The sequence below is a fragment of the Micropterus salmoides genome, unplaced genomic scaffold, assembly GCF_014851395.1.
Source record: "Micropterus salmoides isolate LMB-PRFRI ecotype aquatic unplaced genomic scaffold, ASM1485139v1 Ms_hic_scaffold_2, whole genome shotgun sequence".
NCBI classification, from domain to species: Eukaryota; Metazoa; Chordata; class Actinopteri; order Centrarchiformes; family Centrarchidae; genus Micropterus; species Micropterus salmoides.
The window spans coordinates 34,363,864-34,385,909 of NW_024041150.1; the positions used below are offsets into that span (position 1 = coordinate 34,363,864).

Genomic DNA, 22,046 nt, shown 5'->3' on the forward strand with positions numbered 1-22,046 from the left:
CTGCGTTTGGGTCCTCCAACCTGCTCAACCCACACCCACCGTAACAGATGCATGCAAACTGAGGTGTAATCTAAACCATGTGCAACGATAATCTGGTTACATACTATCAATCTTTGAATCAAGGAGTTATTTTGGGATGATTGCATTACAATTTACCTTTCTGATGCATCACTTTATGATTTTCATTAAAATAAGTTACAATGAATGCAGTCTGTATGTGGAAGTAAATGTGTAATATATATGTATCTTCTTCTAAAGTCCCATGTTGTACTAACCAAAAATGTCTCGCTCAAACATTCCTACACACCTCATATTAAGTCATATATCAAATTGCTTGTAAACAGTTTGGAACATGGTATTAACAATAAACACAAAATATAAATTATTTTTAAATTCATTAATATATTTCAGTCTGTGTTTATTGGATATATATCTAATTTGTATTGTAGCCTCTTCTTCACCACTAAGGCACAATATAAACATTAACGATAAGGGCCGCCTGCCCTTTTACCTAATCTTGAAACCCCATCTTGTAGAGGTGGCATTTGGTCCTGGAGCACAATAGCAGATTAATCTGGCCCTGACTAGGAGAAAACAGGAGAAGCTTTTTTTTCTATTTCAGCCCCATTTTGACACTGAAACTGATAACCTGGATGTATTTCTATATAAAAATCTGCTTAGAATAAACCAGCATGAAATATCCAAATGTGTCCAGTAGGATGTTCAAGGTTTTATATTAATTAGAAGCAAATATGATATCTGGACTGTTTTATTGGAATCAGAGCTGTTTCTGATCATCGTACCTTCTATTATGTGAACATGCATAGTAATTTTGACACAAACCAGCCTACATAAAAGTAATGATTAAACTTTGGATCAAGAGGTTTTAGTTGGTGTCTCGTGCTTCACTGTGTTGACAGAAATACCCAGTTAACAGAAGTGTTGCAGCCTCTCCAGGGAAACTCATTAATACTGACTCAGAACGCAACCTTGAAGACGAGCAGGGAACCACGGCACAAACCACATAGGGAAAGTAAACAAACAAAACATTCAGGGCTGTTTTAAGCAAGAAAAATAATTTATTTATATTGATATAATAATTTCATCACATTGGCATTGCATAGCTGCAGAGGGAAGCATTTGTCTGTGACGCCACCTCGCAGCTACAGATCACACCATTGGATGGGGCAGGGAAACAGAGGATATTCATTACATACACGGAATATTCCTTTAAATATGTCTTTTTCAATGGGGAATAACAAAAATAGAATAATTCCAATAGCTCTGTCTGTCTTTCTCTATGTCTCTCTAATTATCATCTCTGTTTCTTTATAAGCTGCCTGTACAGCCCCTGAACTGGGGTAACAATTGAGTTTTGGGGTTTGTTTTACTTTGCCTAAGAGTGGCAGGAGGGTGGGGTTTACCAGCAAAGGACATCAGTTTTCATGATGGAAAGCATGCCAAACACTGTAAACCCCACCCCTCTAGCACTCCTAAAACAAATGAAAGATACTCTTTGGCCCAAATCTGCAACCAGTAACCTTCTTTCTCTGCTCTTCTTTTTCCCCCTCTTTCACTCACTCATAAAGCCGGACCACACTTCAAACCATGTATTTATTGACTTGTAACTTGTGACACTTGTAACTTTCAGCTAATTACAAAAGGGCTACATTCGGGCAATGAGGCTTTAGTCCGATTAGTGATTTTCTTGGTTTGTTGTAGCCCATCACAAGTCAGTGAAACTCAATCAGAGTTGGGTTTGTTGCATTCAAAGCAACAAAAAGTTTTTTAACTGTAGCAACATGGTTACTCGTGATAATAATGTATATTTTATCCTCTTGCTGTGGAATAGACATTTGGCGTGTACTTTTGCAGAATGTAGTTCTCAACTAAATTGCTGACGTGCATGGATTTGCAGGGAGTAGGTCATTGAAACTAGAAGAGTTGTGGTGATTTATAATTTTTCCAATTTAATGTTTTGGGGCTTTGAGTTTAGTACTATTTTATTGTTCTGAGCTACAGTCAAGATGTCCATGTTTTGCGCAAAAACCCGAACCTGACTTGACACCCAAAGCTACAGCATAGTTTTTGCTTTTTTCATACATTAGTAAATGTAAAGGCATTGGCTACACTCTCTTTCTCCATCTTCCCAGTAGACGCTGCGTATCTACTTGCAACACGTGATATGCATGGATGCAGATGGCTTGATTATTATTATTTCTGAACATAACCAAACCGAATCCAACCAGAGCCCCAAATTTTGCACAACACACACATCGGGTAGCAGAACCAGTAACAGGTTCAGGTCATCGGGTAGCAGAACTTGTAGTTGAGTTTACATGTTCGGTTGTAATTGTAAAAATCAGAATTGTACATTTTTCTTTCTCTTTTATAATCTTTTAGGCAAGTACTTACAATAGTACTTTTTTTTGTTATTATTATGACTTCTATATTGTTTTTAAATCTTTAACCTTTTCCTTTTATTATTTGGTGTGATTTATTAAATTATTATGCAGCCCTTTGCTCTGGGCCAGAAGTTAGTGACTGTCCTAGGAGACAGAACCTCTGGTCCAGCTGATTTGTGCTATAGTACTAATAAATTCTTCAAAGACAACAGTTTGTTGTAACTAAATTATTTGCTCAATCCCTCACCTGAAATACCACACACATTGATTCAACACAACTAACACAGGTAATTGTCACAGCGTGTTTAGTAACGTTCCACAGTAAAGATGTACATTTGGTTAAAACAAGTTCTCTTCTTGGGCCAAATTGCAGTTGCTAAATGTGGTCCAATATTTTTATTTTTAAGCTTTTGTGTCTGTGTAGATTTCTGTACAAAATGGTAAACAGTTTGGATTTGTGTAGTAGCTGTTTTTGTCTTTGACAGATTATATTTGTAAATCCTTTGCAAATCCTGGAACGATTTGTGGTCAACTTTGAGTCTAAAGTCTGAAGGAATGTTTGATTTGTTTATGGTGGTCCGGTATATTGTCTCATGTTCGTAGCTCTATTCATTATACTTAACAAGTTACTGTAAACACATTATTCACACTAACATAGCTTTGTTTAGCTTATTCGGATAAACTGGGATCTTCCTGTTGGCTTTAGAGATAATTGTCCTCGCCTGAACTCAAAGTCTCCAACTTTACTTCTACACAGCTTTTATTTATGTGTCTCAGCAACAGGTTGCTATGTGACTGTTCTGTATCTGCAGAGCCCGAAATGAAACCAAATTAATTATCGGGCGATTGCAGTGCTCTGTACTTTCTTGCTTTCCCATACCTTTTATCACTTTGCAGGGAAGAAAATGAGAGAGTGAGAGGGAGAAAGCTTTTAACATGATTACTCCTCTTGAGTCACACGACAGCTGAGAAAAAGGGAGAGAGGAGGTGAAGGGAAAGATGATGGTGGTAATCCCAACGTTCAGCAGAAGCAAACTTTTGGTCCACACCCTCATTTTCCCTCCTTCCTCTCGTCCCTAGTTGTCCTCCTAAAGAAGGGATAATGTATTAAATATTCAATATATTTCACACTTTATAGAAATGTAATTTTCAATATATGTTGTCAACACATCTTGATTGATAATTTAGTTCCACAGACATTTCTTGGGGGCAGGGCTGCTCTGTGGGCTAAGCTACTCTCATTGGCTCGTTAAATCCCCAATGGGAGGAGCTACTGTGACCAGATTTTCTCATACTGCGTAGAGCAGAGGGATCAACCAAACAAACTGAGGGCCAGTTGTTCCAATTGTCAGGAGGTTTGTTGTTAGTCGAAGTAGCAAAAATATGGCACCAAGTTGGCAGTAGTGTCTCAGCAGGTTCTTTGTCTCCACCCCTTGTAGATTAAACCAACCAATGAGATTATTTCTGCCCCTGGCGCAACTCTGCCTCTGAGAAATATTTATAAAAACTGCAAAAAACATAACATGTTCTTCTCAATATTAAATGATTGTATCCCTACAAAAGGGATAGCACCCTTTTTACCAGTATGCCCATGTGATTCTTTGTTTGTACCTCTACTTGTGAACCAAATGTGCTATGTTGAAGATATTTGCTATTTGTCTACACAGGAACAAGTAAAACAACACTGTGGTTTGTTCATCCTTTCAGCTTATGTGTGCGCTGAAACGTGATACATTCTTCCTGACAGCCTGGCCTTCTACACCCCCATTTTTAGATGCACGTGTCTACACACCACATCTTACTTTGTAGTTTTCTCGATCTAGCAGCCCTCCCTTCCAACTTCTGTTACCCGACCTCAGATATTTGATTGCTCTGAGGGATATTGCTCTAAAATAAGGCAATATCACTTCGTTGCGCCACACTGCATACCTGTATATCAATGCAGATTTGGGCAAATATTTGTTTTTATAGTTATCAGATTTCCAAACCTTTCTGTTCAGATCAGATACAGATTAAACATAAACGTTTTTTGGCCAGAAAGTTGTGTTTGTGTGTGTACTACCAAGGCAGATGAAAGAAGAAAAAAAAAAACACAGTAGGCGCTGCAACAATACGCCCATAATTCAGTATACAAGGCAAACAAACACAGAGTTTTATAGGTTTATCTTTTTTCATTCACTAAATATTTAAAACAAGCGTCACTTGACTAGTCATCATAAATGGTGATAATTTATGCATTTTTAAAATCTTCATTTTTTTTTTTCAGGATTATGGAATACCTGAAGGACTGTTGTAGGGAAGAGAGAGATGTGTGAAGGAGTTTTTTTTCCCCTCTTCTGTTATGATGTGTGGTTCCTTCCTTTTCCATCCACCAGGGGGAGCTCCGACTCAATAGCACCGAGGGATAGTTTGCCGACTGGGAGTCAAGAGATGAAAGGGTCCCTCCTCCCTCCACACAGTCCATCCATGTGGAGGGATAAGTCAGGTGTTAAGAGCTGAACCACTGCTAATCCAAAATTCTCAGACCGTCCACAGAGTGATCCAGAACTGAGGGTCGGTCAGGGGTCAAAGACCACAGGGTGTTTTGCTCACAATCCAAAAGGTAAGGTCCTTTCTGCAAAAACACATTCAAACCCTGCCTGTTTCTGTGTTTGTGCACAGATCCATTCCATACATCCATGTTAATTCAATGTTACATGGATACTCAAAAGGAAGGTTAAGAAAAAGTATAAAAACTCAAGAGATCAAGAAAGAGAGAAGGCATAAGATAAGCACTGAAAGATGTTTTTTGCACTCCCAAACTAAGCACAGCATCTATTTTCTTAACAGTCATTCATTGACATTCATCCGGTGTCGTGTCGTCTGCCGAGCTCAGATGCATAGACTGAATGCAGAGGGGTAGAGAGGAGGGAGAGAGGGAGGGAGAGAAGGTTAACGGAAAATGGGGGAGCGCCAGGGAGGGAGGAGAGGATGGAGAGAAGGTTAAAAGAGGAAGGGAGGAGGGCAGTGGCAGGAAGATTGAAAGGGAGAGAGAGGCTATGCTACGTGAAAAAACGGAGAGAGGTTGCAGCATATAGCGTAAGAAGGAGAAAGAGAGAGTGTGCTACTGTTATGTGCCAGAAGAGAGGTTCCATGAGAGGAAAAAGGAAAGATGATGCTATATGCAGAGAGACAGCGTGTGCTCCAGAAGTGATAAAAAAGAGGAGGAGAAGAACGAGTGGAAAGGAGGTACAGGAAGGAGGCACAGACCGCCCCCTGACCTCTGAGAGGAAAGAGACAGGTGTGTGAAAACGTGCGTGGAGGAGAGTAAACCAAAGTAATTGGCCCTGCAACGGCACTCTGCGACAGTGCTCACAGATCTCTGGCTTGATCTGTACTGGCCTTGGGGTTGTGATGTCTCAAGACTCCCTCATGCCCGAATACCTAACTCTATTGCAGAATCCTTAATCCACTGGTTCCTGAATCCTCTCGATACTCGATCCTATTGGTTCCTGAATCCCTTTGGGTTCCTTATGGTTCCATGATGTGTGGGTGTAGGGTGTCTGCTTCGTTCGTTCTAATCCTATTCGAAGAAAAGGATGGGGGTGGGGTGGGAATGTGGGGCGACGATGTGCACACACGCGAAAATCCAAATATGCAAAAATCCAAACACATAAACAGGCAGACGTACGTGCACTCTCTCTTTCTCCCATTTTGTTCTTGGCACTTCCCTCTTAACACATACATGAACACACAGACAAGCACACACACACACACACACACACACACATTGTTAGGTCCCCTCTGGTCTGTTTGTATTTTTTAACAGTCCTTTGGTCCCATCACCAGAGACCAAAATGAATAAAAACCCTGTGTAACAACCAGGCCTGCTTCATGCTCTCTGTACAGAAACTCCACAGGCAAGATCTCCCCTGAACACACACTCGTATGAATACACACACACTCGTGTGGATAGGTCTGTTCTGCTTGTCTTCCATTGCATTACTCCTTAGTGTCCGTGTGTGTGTGTGTGTGTCTGTGTTTGAGTGTGTGTTTTTCCCTCCATCTTGTGGGCAGTTTGTAGTCCAAGCTGCTTGCTGCTCTGTACACTATTTTTAGTCTTCGTGTCCGCAAATGATATTCACTGATAGATGCATTACATTTATCTTTGTACAGGATACATACAGTACAGTCCAATTTAACATGTACAGTATATGGCCATCTAGCATGTGTAGGAAAAAAATATAAGAAAAAAAGAAATTCTAATCAAAGACTGAAAAAATAATGATTGATGAGTGTCTCAAGAAAAAAATATAGCGACGCAAAGGCTGCGCCATGTAAACAACCTCCGACGCCAAGGAAAACGAAAAGTGCTTGCATTTCAAAATGTCGTCCGTTTGCTGGGTGCTTCTGTGGAATGTTTTGTAAAAGGTTCATGTTCATAGCATGAGCAACAAAATCTGTGACATGGTCATGCCTCATCTTTGATGGCAAAAAGCCCACATGTGGTTTCTCTTTGTAAATCCTGCGGTTTGTCCGCTCAGATCAGACTGTTCTGTTTTCTGAAAATGCTATGGCATTGCATTTACCATTGAGAGAAGACAATTGTTATGTCCAAGGTGTTTGGCATGTTTTCTTTCTTAGGTGCCTCATGACACCATTAAAGATTCACCCTTCAAGTCATGTATGTCTACAGGTATCGGTGCTGTAGTGGTGGAGGGGTGGTTGGAGGGTTTTGGTTGAATCATAGACGAATCATTTGAAGTCTCACATCTTCTGTATTTTATTCCATTACTTCTTGCAAACATTTGATTAGTGATCCTCCATGGTATCCTAGTGGATCACCATGAGTACAGATTCATATACACTGACCATCGTGGTCATCAGGGAGTTTTGTTGTCTTCATCCAGAAGGAGCCAGGAGTAAAGATATCCACTGTATATCCTTATATTCCAAGTCTAGACTCCACCCGTCCATCTATTCATCCATCCAGCCTCCACACTGAGCATATCCCCAATGAGCAAAACACGATGCAGTGTTGAACCATAATCTTAAAACCTCTACCTTTCAATGAAAATATAGAGAGAACAAACTTTGCTCCCCACAGATTTCACTCTTTCTTAGAGGGACCGGTTTGACAGGGAACAATTGCGCTTCAAACATGGGAGGGACCATTTTGTCCAAAAATTAGCTCAAATTTGACTGGACAGTGCAAATGGTCAATCAGTAGTTGGAGCGATCCACTTGGACATGTTAGTCAGAAGGCCCCATCTGCAGTGGGTGGCACGTTGTAGAATTGGTTGGTAGCTTTGTCAACAGCAAACGGACCTGGTAAACATCCGTTAACAATACTTCCGTTCATTGATCGTTGGGTTTGCCATTTCCGGATGCCAAGTCTCCTCCCTCGCCGGATGTCGACATGGTGGTTGAAAACTCTGTGACCCGTCGCGCCAGAGGGTTTGTGCTTTTGAGAAGCTCCATAGCGGAGACTCTAGCCCCTCCGCTGGAAGACTTGCTGCCTTTCTTCTGAAGCAGGGCCATGAAGTTTTCATTGCGGGAGCTCGACCTCTGACTGCTGCCTAAGGTCAGATTGCGGAGGTCGCTACCGCTGGTGCTGTGCTTCACTGGGGACACCAGGCTCTGGCGGCTGCCGAAGGAGTCCGTCGGCTCCTTTCGACCGAGAACCTTTCGTTTGGATCTAGGCGAAAAGAAGATATTATTAACAAAGGTGGGGAATGGGATAAAGATAAAGAAGCTGATTTAAATTCCCCAGTTGTTTCAATTCATAATTAGAAATGTATTCCTCAAACAAGATGAGTCACACTTAGATTGACACCTCTCCTTTTAGATAATAAAACAATCTAAAATGTGTAGCTACAGAAGGGACTCCTTCCTCCTTGTCCTTTCTTGTAAGTGATGAAAACATTGACTCCTGTTCTTCTATTTCCCCTCCTCACCTTTTCTCCTCTGCCTTTCAAGTTATTTTCAGCATCATGCAAGGTAAAATCATGAACACTTGTTGCTTAGAGACTAGCTTTCTTGTGATTTTCTGTGTGTGTGTGTGTGTGTGTGTGTGAGAGAGAAAGAGAGAAACGGAGATTCAGAAAAAAGGACAAAATAAGAGCTGCTGGTCGTGCAGTAAACCAATATACATGTAGCCGTTGCTAGGGAACCTTATGCTCTGTCTCCCTCACACCTTTTCAACGAGACAATGCATCTTTCATCACATGCTCTGGGTTATACTGTTATTGCCAGCAGGCAAGTTTGGTCTTGGCTGAAACCATTTGTGATGTGACAATAAGTGTATTATGTCAAAACAGACTGCCCTTTTTTAACCTTTCCAAGAGCCTTTTAAGTCTTTAAGCATGTTATAGTATGTCTGAAATGTGAATAGGAATTTTGTGTGTCCATGTTCAAACCTGTGAATAATAGTGAACAGGTCTTCGGTGGTGTGTGTTGCAGGTGTGCTGGGCAACAAGTCATCATCTGTTTCCTCTGCAATGTGGAGTACCGTCTTCTCATTGGCTGCAGAGTCATCTGAGCATAGAAATCATATCAAAACACCACATTAAAATGTATTTCATCATATCTGTATCATTTCTACACATGTATGTCCCTTGCAAGTAAAGAATATCTGACTCAATTACATACAGAATCAGGTAATAATTAGATAATAATGATAAATGTCATATTCACTGTTACAAACAGTGGGGACCACTGTGTGTTTTGATTTGGTCCAATTTTACAGCAATTAGGCTTGATTTGCTTCAAAACCCAAGAAATCTCCCCTAGCAGAATCAGGAGGTTATGCATCAAACACAGCAGGGAAGGATCCTAATCAAGTGTAGCAACTCTGACAGGCTACCATTAAACACATGAATATCAAATGATGAGACAAAGGTTAGGAGTTCCACAGCTTCTGTCAAAACAAGCCACATATCAAACAGTATTTATCGGCTAATATGTGTTAGCAAATGCTGCAGGAATGTTAAAGTTGATTTCCTTTAGACTGCTCCATAGTGGCTCTATGGCTTTGTTTTAGGCTCTCATTGTACATGGCCTCTAAATACACAACCATGTCTTGACAATTCTGATTAATGTGCAAGTGCACATCTAGCATTTAAAGTAGAACGGCACAGTACAACACCACAGAAGTTACCAAAGTTAAGTCACGGCTAGCTTGCAAAGACCTTAATATGCTGCATGTAAAATATGTAAAGGAAAGCTTTTTTAGGAAGACTTTGTAAGAATGGATTAAATCACTTATTTTCTGATGAAGTACTTGCATTTAAAAAATACCCCACTGAAAAAGTATACTTGTTTTTTTTTACAAAATACAGCTAAATGCAATTTCCATTTGACCCTAGCCCAGTTAGCTGTTTACCTTTGTCGCATGCAACTACACTTACATGAATGTCAAATGTAAATGTGCTGCTGTCAGCCTTATTTGGCATTCATAAATGTGACGGGTTTGTAACACACTTAGCATTTCAAGCCTACAGGTAAGAATTAAAAACATAGACTTTCTGTGGGTCACACCTTTTTAATGTTTCTTCAGCTTTGTTAGTGTCTATTGAAATGTTTAAATAAAGTTTAGAGTTACAGTTTAATTGTGTGATGGAGCCAGAGCACGAGCATGTGCAGACAAATGCCTAAAAAACATGGAATGTCGTGCCTGATGCAGAAAAAGATTCAGACTTACTTTCTAAATACCCTCCTAAAACATACCTTCCCCAATCCCCGCGCAGGTCATTTTCTCACCCAGCTCTGTGAGGGAGGAATCCTGCAGAGAAGACTGAAGTGATGACTCTTTTGAACTCTCCTCGTCTGTTCCCATGTGGTTTTCATCTTGCTCTGGCACATCAGGAGCACTAGGAGTACTGGGAAACTCTTCTAGTGAGAATGCTCCAACAGGAGACCGAAGACCCACAGGGCTGTCGGTCTGTGGCGTCTGACGTTCTGTGCTGCCATTGGTGGAGGAGTGGACTGATGAGGGAAGAAGGAGGACATTCGGCTTCTTGGGTACTGGAGGTGGAACCTGCAAAGAAATGAGAACGTTTTTAAAATCAAATCAGTACAGCAATAATTCTCAAACAACAATTCAACATTAGGACATGAACTGTATTTCTACATTGTTTGCCACCAAGGCGCAAGGACACTCCTAAAATAAAGCATTTTCTGACGATGTCTTAACTCACCTTGGGTTTCTTTTTGTCCGACAGCTCTGCCAGACATGAGATTGTCAACCTTGAGGGGAGTGTCTTGCTCTTGTCCTGGAGCTCTGGGGCCTCCTGGTTACTGCATGGAGAGGGGAGTGAGCCTCCGTCCTCCGGACCAAGACGGATCTCTGGGTCTGTGTCAAATTCAGGCTCCATTGCTGGGTCTTCCAGGAGAGGCTGCGGTTCTGGAAGAGGAGGGAGATCAAAGAGGGAGTGGGGGAGGAATGGATGATCATAGGCAGTTTGTGGAGCAATGGTAGAATCAGGGAAAGCAGAGGGACCTGAAGTTTGTGGTGGAGGTTTTTTGGGTTTGGGTTTTTTCATGACTTTGTAGATGTTGCCTAGGGGTACAGGCCGGTCCACAGGTGAGGCAGGAGGTGAGTCAAGGGCTAGGGGGGATGTGGAGGCGGGGGAAGGAGACTTGATGAGGAGGTTTAGGGGCCGCTTAGGCAATGGGGGCTTGACAGCGACAGGTGGTTTGGGTTTTGGTAGGGTGGGTGGTGGGCTAGGGTCCTCGCCTAGGTCTCGGCCATGCTGTTCTTCTTCGATGGTGTCAGATGCCCCATCAGGGCAGTCCTCCAAGTCACCACGGGAGACAGAGCGAAGCCGAACAGTCTTCAGCTCATTCTGAGTAACCACAGGCAATGCCTGTGAAGAGCTGGGGCTGATTTTTCCTGGTTTTGCAGCTGTTGAGGTGTCAGAATGCCGTCTACTGGCCTTTTGCTTTGGCTTGATTGATGACAGCTCCAGATGTGCATTCCCAGGCATCTCAAAGGACAATCTAGACCTCGCAGCCGGATCCTTTGGTGATGGTAGCGATGATTTCCTTTCTGGGATCTTCGGGCGCAACTTACACCCTAATGTCCCTGTTGTTCCATGACATGCCATTTGACTGAGTGGAACAGTTGGGGTGGGAGTCTCTGATTGGCTGGAATAACCACTTGATGGGGACATAAGTCCTGGGGGTTTGAAGGGCGAAGATGCCTTGATGTCAGTTTCCATGGAGAGCTGTGAGGGAGAGGTGGCCCTGGAGGTGGAGGGAGAATCAAGCAGAGACTCTGAGCTGCCTCTGACTTTCATACATTCAATCACTGTGGTGCCTGTTGCTGTGCTGGAGCCCGATAGAGACCTGGAGATGAGAAGAGAAAAGAAGAAAAGAGAAGAGAACTCAATGCATTTCTAATCATTACCATACAAACTTGGAGAATAACAAATAAACATAAAAGGCAGACTTTCACTGAGTCAAGCAAATAAGCTTTTAACATAAAGAGTAGTTTCATTTTCTACCTGTAAGGGTCATTCTTCCACTCCCCCAGCTGCCAGTGAGTGGGGAAGGTCAGCTCTGTCTCTACCTCCCTCTCTGGTGCCTGGACCTCCAGGCTCGGAGGTCCATTAGTGCCTCCATGACCCAGCTCCTGCTCACCAACATTGGGTTTAGAGGAGCAGGACGAGCTGGGCAGTAGGAAATCAGGCTGGAAGTCTGGGAAGTGGTCCCTGGGGATATGCAAGCTCTTGGGCCGGCCATCCCGATAAAGACCGCCTTCACGGTGGATTCTCCCCTCGGCTTCTCCAAGGTTCTTCATGAGAGAGACGCTCCTCACAGGAGGGGGCGGCTTGCGCTTGGATTTTTTAAGCGAGATGGAGCGTGAGCGTAGGCGCAAGCGGCCATCTGCACTGTAGTCTGAAGCTGTGACAGAGATCGTGTCTGTGGTACTGGCACTGTCTTCAGAGCTCCCTCTAGGGTAGAGGAGGGCGTAGTTCTCACCCAAACCTAGGAAGTTATGCTGTTGTTGGTGGTGGTCTGTTATTGCCATAGAATTCCCGTTCCCTGTAGACATGGCATTCCCATCTGGTGGCCCTATACCACCTTCTGTAAAGCAGAAGGAACCAGTATCTGTGGGGGTAGAAAGGGAACGCTCCCGGAACTTGAAGGCGTTTGCCGCTGCTATGGAACGTGCCGACCGTTCCCGTCCTCTTCCTGCCTCCCCTACCCCCCCTCCTCCACCTCCTCTTCCTCCATCCGCTGCAGCCCCTTCTGTCTCGCTCCTCTTCCCCATCATTGCCGCTGCCAGTGAAATCCCAGGAATGTTATTCCCTCCTCTCCCAGAAAGGTTTGTCACAGATGTGAATGAACTGGAATGTGAGCTCACCGACTGTCCTGAGCTCACCAACATCAACCCGTCCTGCGTCCCTCCCCCTGCATTACCGATGATGCTGTGCTGTTTGGGCGGAACTGCTGGGCCTTTGTTCATGCTGTAATTGTAAGGCTCATTCCACGCTCCGGGAGAAAAGGTAGAGCCCTTTGGTCCGTTCCAGGAAGTGGAGGGTGTGTTTGAGCACAGCAGTCCAGAGTGGTCCATAGTTCCTGGGTGAAGTTCGTCTCGGGCACTGTGCTCCAAAGTGTTGTCTGAGAAAGACAGGGAAGACTGAGAATTTATTAAAGTGATTAAAACAAACTCAATTGATCATTAAACCCAAATCAAGACATGTGAAGATATAAACATCCCCACAGCTAATAGCAGCCCATTAAAAAAACAATTTGACTTTTTAACAAATGTTTAATATAAACATAATAATTGTGTATCGGGCTTGGAAGCATGAAGTTCACTTTCTTGCTTACTTCAACAACAATAAGTCCTTTAGATACTGTATACTCCACCATCGCTGGTTGCCAGCTAACTTGTATCTGTTCTCCGTAAGGAACTGAAAAACAGTTCTGAACAAATCTTCAGGACAAGATGTGAATGTTGGTCCTTTTGTTTCTGTATTTTGATTGCATTTGGATTAATAATTGAATGTCTAGTTGTCTTGGGCGTTTTTTGTAATCGGTTGTTGCAGGGGGTAGATATTGTATAAAGATGTATTTTATTCTCCTACACACCTTCCTCACAAGTGTGCATTACATTATATACTAACACTGACATTTTTGCAAAGGTCTGCAGTGAATCAGTACTCAAAATAAGGTACATGCTAAGTTTGGATGTTCTGCTTGATCTCGGCTGTCTACAATTAAGGCCTTATTCAGGTTAAACTGTTTACGCGAAACCGTCATACCCTGCTATTGAGTATCCCTGTTACAGTGAATAAACCAATTAGGTATGAAAAGATCCTGGCTGCCGGCAACACCGTCGTTCACTGAGCAAAACAGATTACTGAAAATACAGGGGAAAGAAATGATTGAACCAACATTAATCTATACTGTGTTCTTTTTAAAATTCATAATTTGGTAGGTGACAAAAAGAAAGACAAATGGTTAAGATGTTATGTCAATGAAATTTCTGCAAACACCTTCTTCAGGTGTATAAACATATGAGTTTCTGTAGCCAAAAGAACAAAAGTTAAAGGTTTTTTAACACCGACAGAATTTCAGCTGACATTGGGGTTAGTAGTTAATGAGTAGAGAGATTTCATTTTGTAGTGACCTGTTCCTTTCTTTTCCTTTTTTTCTGTTTTTGGCTGAAGGCGGTGCACAGTTTGTGTGAGCAGTAAGGAGATCCGCACCACAGGGACGCAAGAAAGAAGAAACGGAGAAGAAAAACATGGGAGGAGAGTAAGCACTTCCCCTAATGGTTACACACACCTGCAGGTAAGGTTGTGTCGAGGTCAGAGTGTGTCTTCCTCAGGGGGAGGTTCTGGTGGAAGGTGTCCGTGACAGGTTCTAGGGAGCGTGGCTGGTGGGGGAAGGGGTCCCCTGGAGAGGGGGATGGGGATGGGGAGTGCTGGAGGAGGTCGACACCGTGGAATTTCCCTCCTCCCCCTTCACCTGGAGGAGAAACAGGGGAACAGGGGGGTCAGCGAGAGGAAGAGGAGAGTAATTTTACGTGACACAGTAAATTTAATAACACAGTAAATCCATGTTGTTGACGTGGCAGTAAAGTATTAGATTATGACTCTTTAGAGATAGAGATCTTTAAAGACAAATTTGATTCCATGAGCATCACCTGAAAGGGTGCAGCATTTTCAACTCGTATCTGTTAAGATGGTCAAGACAAATATGATTTACTGTTTTTATTAGACTCAATAGCTTCTCTCACTCGGGTAAAAAAGCATGCAGTAGTGTGGATTAAATCAAAGTAATTGATGATTCCTAGAAAATTGTTGATATGAATGTTTGGGGAAAGTTCAGTAAGAAAGATTTTCTCTCACATTTAATATTAAATTAAACAAAATGTGCATTTTCTCATCATTAGTTGTACTATTACAACATAGTCTTGTCAATCTCATCTGTTTCACAACAATCATTATATAAAAAAAAAGAATCATTTACGGTTACTTTCACTTTGCTGTTTTTTTTTTTTAATCACTGTTAAATTGCCGTCATTAAAAAAGGGATGATGCCCTCTAAACACAGACACATCTGTGCAATCTAGTATTCATCAAGATGCATGTGAAATACAAACTGCTACTCACTTAGCCGGATTCACCAACCTCGTCAGTGTTTAATTCAGATGTCCAAACTCAAATTACCTGGAGGACACTAGCCAGGTTGTTCTCTTGAAATGTGAAATAAAAATTTACTCTAAAATACAACCCCCATCAAAAACATAAAACTAATATATTTGTGAGCCAGATTTAACAATGAACTCTGAACATGAGGGCAGCCTTATGCAATTCTTTCCGGGGCCAGTAGTTGGGTTTAAATCGTCACACAGGGTAGGAGAACGTGAGCGTGCTCTGTGCATTGTTGATTCATGGATATCCTGTTTACCTGATCGCTGAGCATTTGAGGCACTGATGCTCTTTACATTCCACAAATTTGTTTAAATGAGCAGGTTTTTGTCTTACAAGACTTCACCTCATGTGGAGATAACAAGGAGTACATTAAACAGATGTAACTACAAGCTTGAACAGCCTCATTTTCTTTTTTCTGTCACCATAAACCTACATGTTTATGTTCCACTTTTTATCTATAGTGACTTACAGCAGATGATGCTGAGAAACCTGCTGTTCTGTTGTACTTCCTGTCCTCCTGATGTCTGGTCTAGGCTGACAGTAATCCAATGAGTCATTGGAGGCAGCAGGTCCCTACCTGATTGCCTCAATGACATGCAGTCACCCGGCTGCATAACTCAGTCAGACTTCTATTAAGCCATCAGCCTTGTTTTATAGCAAGGAATCATTTTGGATGCAATCTACTGCTAAGATTTATCTCCCACAACAAAATTATGCCATTCAGTGAAGTTTTGCTTTCCTCGGTGAGAGAAGACCGGGATGTTAAATCAGACAGACAAGAATCACACACACAAACAAAATCAATGAGGCAAAACAGAAAATGAATTAAATGAAGTTGGATCGATGAAAAGGTATACTGGCATTATGCCAGCAGTGCCAAAACAAACTCAGTTAAAAGAACAATACAGTATTTATTGTACAAGCACTGACTTTAAGGGGTCTCAGTAAGCAAAATACAGATTTCCAGCCTTTTTGTTTCTTCATAAATCAAGCATTGTGTTGTCGAATTCAATAACTGCTTGTTTTGCAAACCATAAACCAACAAGATGGTGAATGGAAAACTAAAATCAAAGCACAGTCTGTGTTTCTACTCAGTGATCTAACAGTAGATATATTGCCTTTTGCACTTACCCGTGGTGACATCACTGATAGGGCAGTGATATTTTAGGAAGTGTATTAGCCTTTTGCTGTTCAGTTTTTGGGTAAGTTAAAAGTACTCTGACTTACTTAAACAATAAATAGATTAATACTAATTAAGTAAGGTAGTTATTACTAACAATGTATGGCAAGGAACTAGTCACTTTGAAAATACTGTAACTTCATCCGAAAGGCTTCCAGAATCAGAATTAGAAAGAGCTTTATTGCCAAGAAGTTTTTTTTTTTTTACACGTATGAGGAATTTGCTTTGGACATAAGGTGCTTTACGTAGACAAACATACAGTTTACATAAATAATGTAGAAATATATAAATACGTAATAAAAAAACGCAAGTTATAAAAGGATAATAAATAATAAAAGAATAGAGAATAACACAACAAATACAACTATGTGTAGAGAAAGACAACGTGGCAGATATTTACATGTTCATTACTCTGGGTTTGTGTTGTGCAGACGTTCCTATGTTATTTGTGGTCAATAGTACCAGTATTTATCCCTGTGAGGTGACGACACCTATTGTATGAGGAGAATCCGTATGGATGAAAGTCTTTAGTCAAGACTTCGGTCTAGTGATTTGGATTAAACTTTTTCCACAGTATAGCCCACACCCAATCACATGGCTACTATTTCTACTATTTTTCTACATTCAATTCAATTCAATTCAATTTTATTTATATAGCGCCAAATCACAACAACAGTTATCTCACAGCGCTTTTCATAAAAGAGCAGGTCTAGACCGTACTCTGTGATGCCATTTACAGAAGCCCAACAGTTCCCACCAAGAGCAAGCACTAGGCGACAGAGGCAAGGAAAAACTTCCTTTTAAGAGGCAGAAACCTCGAGCAGAACCATGGCTCAGGGTGGGCGGCCATCTGCCTCGACCGGTTGGGGTGAGAGAGAGAGAGAGAGAGAAAAGAGAGAGAGAAGAGAGTGAAAGAGAGAGAGAGAGAGAAAGAGAGAGAGAGAGAGAGAGAGAGGGATGTAAGGAGAGAGAGAGGGGAGGGAGGCAGCCTACACAATATACACACAGAGGTACATGCCATTTCGACCTGCTTGTGCATGAAACACAGTGACTGAATTGCTGTCTGAGTCTAGTTTCAATCCAGACATGTAGAAGTCTTTTGACCTGTAAATCACCAAATTAATGGGCAAAGTTAGGAGGACTGGGAGGGTCTTGACACTGATGAGTTGTTGCACAAAATTAATTTTGGAAGCCAGAAATCTAATTTCCTGGCAAGACAACCATTAAATCACTGATTTAATTGAATCCCATCAACCCTGGTTGATGAATCGTGGTCACTTTATGTTTTTTGTGTTTTAAAAAACCCTTGCTGCTGCTTTTGAGGGGATCTTTCCGCATGTTTTCTTCTGCTTTTTCCACCTGTCTGTTAATCTCTTTATCTCTCCAACAGCCTATTCGCCTCAGTCATTCCTCCTGTGACTATTGACTATTTTCTCTTTAGTTCATCCACTGAGTGCCATTTAATTGCTATTCCCCTCTGTGCATGAATACATAAGAGTGTTTGGGCTGGAACATCTGCAGCCACCCAGCAGAGACTAAGCTATGACTCAGCCATTGAGTGGGGTTAAATATGACTTCCTGCCTGGCTGTCATGCTTTCACCCACTTCTTGCTGGACTGTCTGACTCTTTAATCCTGTTTTCTCCAAGGCAATTTTTCAGGCAAACATGCAACATTCACACGTGCATCCAAAACGCCCTCTTCTTCTCTACTAGCCTCATCCACAAACGAGCTGCCGTTCAGAGGTCGGGAGTCTCTGTGTTGCTCCTGCAGCCATAAATAATAGACACTATTTCAACTATCAGCAGCCTTCACCAGAGAGACAAGACAGTGATTCATTCATAATGTCTCTTCAGTATAGCCCTGGCTTCACTGCTTTTCTGCCTGCTGTGAGTGTAGTGGGCTCTGTGGTCTGAGATCCTGTCCTGAAACACAGATGTTACAGTTTTAATCCCTATTACTGCAGCCAAAAATCCTGTTACTCTTTCTAACAGGCTGAACTTGATTTTGAACTACAGTAGCTCAGTGTAAGTTCAACCAAGAAGACTATCTTTATGCCTCATTCATTCACAACCCTCTCTTTCTCTCTCTCTTCCTGCTCTGTAATCAGCTGACTATGGTGTTCACGCTTTAGTTTACCAATCAGATTTTGCCACAATCATCACAGCCAATATTGCGGTCACAATAAAAAATTTTAATCTGTTCTTCTCTGCTGCTGTCATTTCAGTCCGAAATCGCTGCAGCCCTACTCCAACCCATTTGTCTCCCGCTTATCAGATCCAGTCCCATTTCTTTCATTCAGATGAAGTCTCTCCTGGTTATAATACTGTGTAACCCTCAAACCCCAGAAGTTACTGCGTGATTAACCGGGGTCGGGGTCCACAACATTTTAAGCCATCCTTGCCTCTATAATCACAAATAAACTGCCTTTCATCTCCTAAATTAAATACAATCTTCGGGTTGACAGTTAACTTTTGAGCTTGGGAAAAGCCGTTTACAAATGATGAATGATGCCGATGATGCTCTTTCCAGGGTCAGGAATGAAACTGTCAGCTGAGATTGTACGCCAACATTCATAAGAAAGTCCAAGAGGTGCAAAAAAAAATAAAAAAATTGCAAATGCTGGTGAAAGCCATGTGATGCAGTTTAAAGCTTCAAAGGAAATGAGTGAGTGGGCCATTTATAACAGCAACAGTGTGTAAAACAAGAGTAAAAGTGTCAGAAAATGGGGGTATGCCAAAGTAACACCAAACACTAAACATTCAACTTGAGTTTTTGATAAAATAAATGGCACCTTCAGCAACAGTGGATCCATGACAATTAAGTGTATTTGAGTAAGACTGTAAAGTTTTGTCTCAAATCCATACCACGTAAAGTGCACTCAAAGCAGACAAACGGAAGACAAAATCCAGTTGATTTTTGAGTGTAATGTTGATGAACACTATTCTTCCACAATGCAATGCACAAAGGAAATGGAGGAGCTGCTCAAAACTGGAAAACATTTAAATAAGTTGTGGATGATGATGAAACAGCTAGAAAACATCTTAGGAAAAACATTTTGATGTGTGTTTTTTAAGTTTAATTGGCTATAACTTTGGAAATGGTTAAAGCTGTGGTAGTCAAGATTTAGAAAGTATCCCACCCCCTTCATTCAGGCCTCCCTCCAAAGCCACTCAACAAAACATATTTTCATGTGTAGTGAGTGCATGGGCAGAATTTGCAGGTAGGCAGGCAGATAGGCAGATAGGCCAGCCAAAAAAACATAAATCACAAAGTAACTTTTGTATTTCAAACAAATAGGAGACTTATTAGAAAATATTAACAAAACTCCCTTCACCGCCATGCATCACGGGAATTCTGAGGAACGGACTTAGGCTGCTATATGTCTACCCGGAGTCACACAGGCGGTGTGTGTTTTCTTTTTTGTCTGTTAAACTGTGTTTATTGTTTATATACGATCGGGGGGTCTGCACAGGGTATTTTATTTTGAAAGTGGCAGTGTATTCTCTCCAGAGAGGAGTGAAGAGACACTTCTGGTGTGAGCACAAGCATTGACAAGAGTGGCTACGATCAGCTCCAGCAAACGCGACACAGACGGACTCAGTGGACTTACAGAGTGAGTCCGGGGTCATGTAAACCTTGGGTTGGGCCCCTTGATAAATAAGACAGTTTCAACATATCAGATAGTCTGTCAATCAAAAATATACTGGTGGATCAAATGTGGCCTTTAGTCCGGTCAGTCAGGCCACAGCAACTTCAACCAGTGGTGAGAGGACCAATTTTCACAAAGTGAAAACCTCGACAAAACAACAAGCAGGAGACATGTCTGTGCCATCTTCAGAAAAGAAGATATAGAGGACAAACATACTTGTTTAAACATCTGTTTTGGAGCTACGCAGGGAGTCTCATCAACACCGTCTCAAAATAAAAATGTTTTGCTCCTTGAGCCGGATCAAATCAGAGATGCATTCAAATTGCTGCCCAGCGATGGATTCTTGTCACAAAGGGCACAATGTAAAGCCAGTCGGATTTGCCACAGCTCTTAAGAGTTCCTCCCTTCGTCAGATTCCTGGTAAACGGAGGCGTTCCAGGTAAACTGAGAGGATTAGACCGTCTGCAGCTCAGCAGCATGAATGCCTGTCTGTGTTTCCGCTCAGCTCCACATCCGCAAGCTGACTCTCTGCACACTACAATCAGAACTGCATTCACAAAATGCCTGTTTCATTGTCTAACACTTTTGTTGCTTTACATGACAACATTTGCAAGCTGTTCACCAGCCTGTCTGCAACTGTCATTATTAACTCTTTTTTGTGGCATTAATGACCAATTTTACAGGCTTAATAAAAAAGCAACAACTGCATAATGATTCCAAATCACTGAAAACCACTTCCATAGACAACATTTCAGTAAGAACTGGATCTTTGTCAGGTCAAAGTAAAAAAGTAATTATTTACCTGAATACAAGCTCTGTCTGCCTGTTTTCCTTTCTACTTGCTTGTCTTTGCAATAGAATTAAATAGTGTTACATTCATAAGAAGCCCTGTTGGTGAAACAATCCCCGTGTCTTTCTGCAGTTATATCATGTAAAGGATCACATTTAGGATAAGAAGAAATCAACAGATGCTCTTAAAAATGTAATTAAATGCCTGTAGTGTTAAAAGTAAAATGATGAAATACCAAAATAATAGCACAAATCAAGTAGACATATACTTGAATAATTTCCCCTCCACATGAGTAAATCTCAGATCGATTTTAGGGACTTTAGAAATTATAAATCTTAAATATTCAAAAAAGAAATTGACCTTGAAAAAATAGATGAATTGATAAATGTCTTACCATGTCAATCTGCCTGTCTGTCTCTCAGCCTGTTCAGCATTCACATCTTCACTGCCTATAGTGCTTCAGTCATTCATGAAAATTGCCAGAGCAAGATGTGCAGGGACGGAGAGAAAGAGTGCAGGAGGAAGAGACAGCAAAGTGGGAGGAGGGCGCTTTGACAAAATGTTCTCTCATTATCCTTCATTCATTATTCCTTCATCCTGTATCCCTCCATCGTTCTCTCCTCTCGTTCTGTCTTTCTTCAAACTGCATTTTTTCTCTCTCTTCCTCTTCACCTCTCTTTGCTGCTCCCTTCTTCTGGCTTCACTTTCCCTCGTGCTCACTTCCTCTCTCTTTCTTTCTTTCGGTACTGTTTTTTTCCCCTCCTTTTTTTTTCGGGGAGTAGAGAGGAAGAGTGGCGAGTTACCATGGCAACAGCAAGCTGGCTGCAAGCTACCTGTTCGCTGGTTTACAGAGAAAGAGCGAAAGAGAGAGGGCGTTGGGGGGGGGATTGAGAGACTGGGGAGTAACAAGCTGAATAAGTCTGGTGACATTCTCTATTTTTGTGATTGTCAAGATAAATGAAAAGACCGAAACCAACGATGAACTGATCCGACTAACAAGTACTGTCTCTGTTGCCAAAGCCCGATATCGGAGCTTATTCCTCTGTGCCATACAGCTCCATTGTTCAAAACTATCCATCCCAGACTATTAAAAACACATCAGTGAGCCACACTGTTACACTGGGTGACATGTTCCTTAATTACCATGAACACACACACTGTAGTTCATTTGTACTCTACTGCCCCAAATACTCACCAGACCACCAAATGTGAATTAATCCACGTCTGAAAATAACAAATGCACTTTTTACTCCTGTTTAATTAACATTTGCTAAAACCTACAGTGCACAGCTGTTACTGAGCCTTTAGAAGAAAAAAAAATATTATTGTGACCCATTTTTAAGATTTAAGTCTTCTGTAGGGACCAATGG

General features: G+C 41.7%; 1 protein-coding gene across 3 annotated transcripts in view; it reads right to left on the reverse strand.

Moving 5' to 3' along the window:
- Window positions 1-1,057: 1,057 nt before the first annotated feature.
- The window catches only part of nhsl2 (NHS-like 2), a 164,215-nt gene continuing 143,226 nt past the window's right edge, over window positions 1,058-22,046 (reverse strand). For 2 of the 3 annotated variants that reach the window (XM_038730777.1, XM_038730779.1), the window contains exons 5-10: window positions 14,184-14,366; window positions 11,891-13,010; window positions 10,583-11,732; window positions 10,113-10,422; window positions 8,804-8,921; window positions 1,058-8,082 (exon numbers count right to left, since the gene is read on the reverse strand). In XM_038730777.1, coding sequence (XP_038586705.1) covers window positions 7,743-8,082; window positions 8,804-8,921; window positions 10,113-10,422; window positions 10,583-11,732; window positions 11,891-13,010; window positions 14,184-14,366 — 3,221 coding nt within the window. In that variant the 3' untranslated portion in view covers window positions 1,058-7,742. The remainder of the gene's footprint in view (window positions 8,083-8,803; window positions 8,922-10,112; window positions 10,423-10,582; window positions 11,733-11,890; window positions 13,011-14,183; window positions 14,367-22,046) is intronic. The other variant, XM_038730778.1, reaches the window with a different exon arrangement.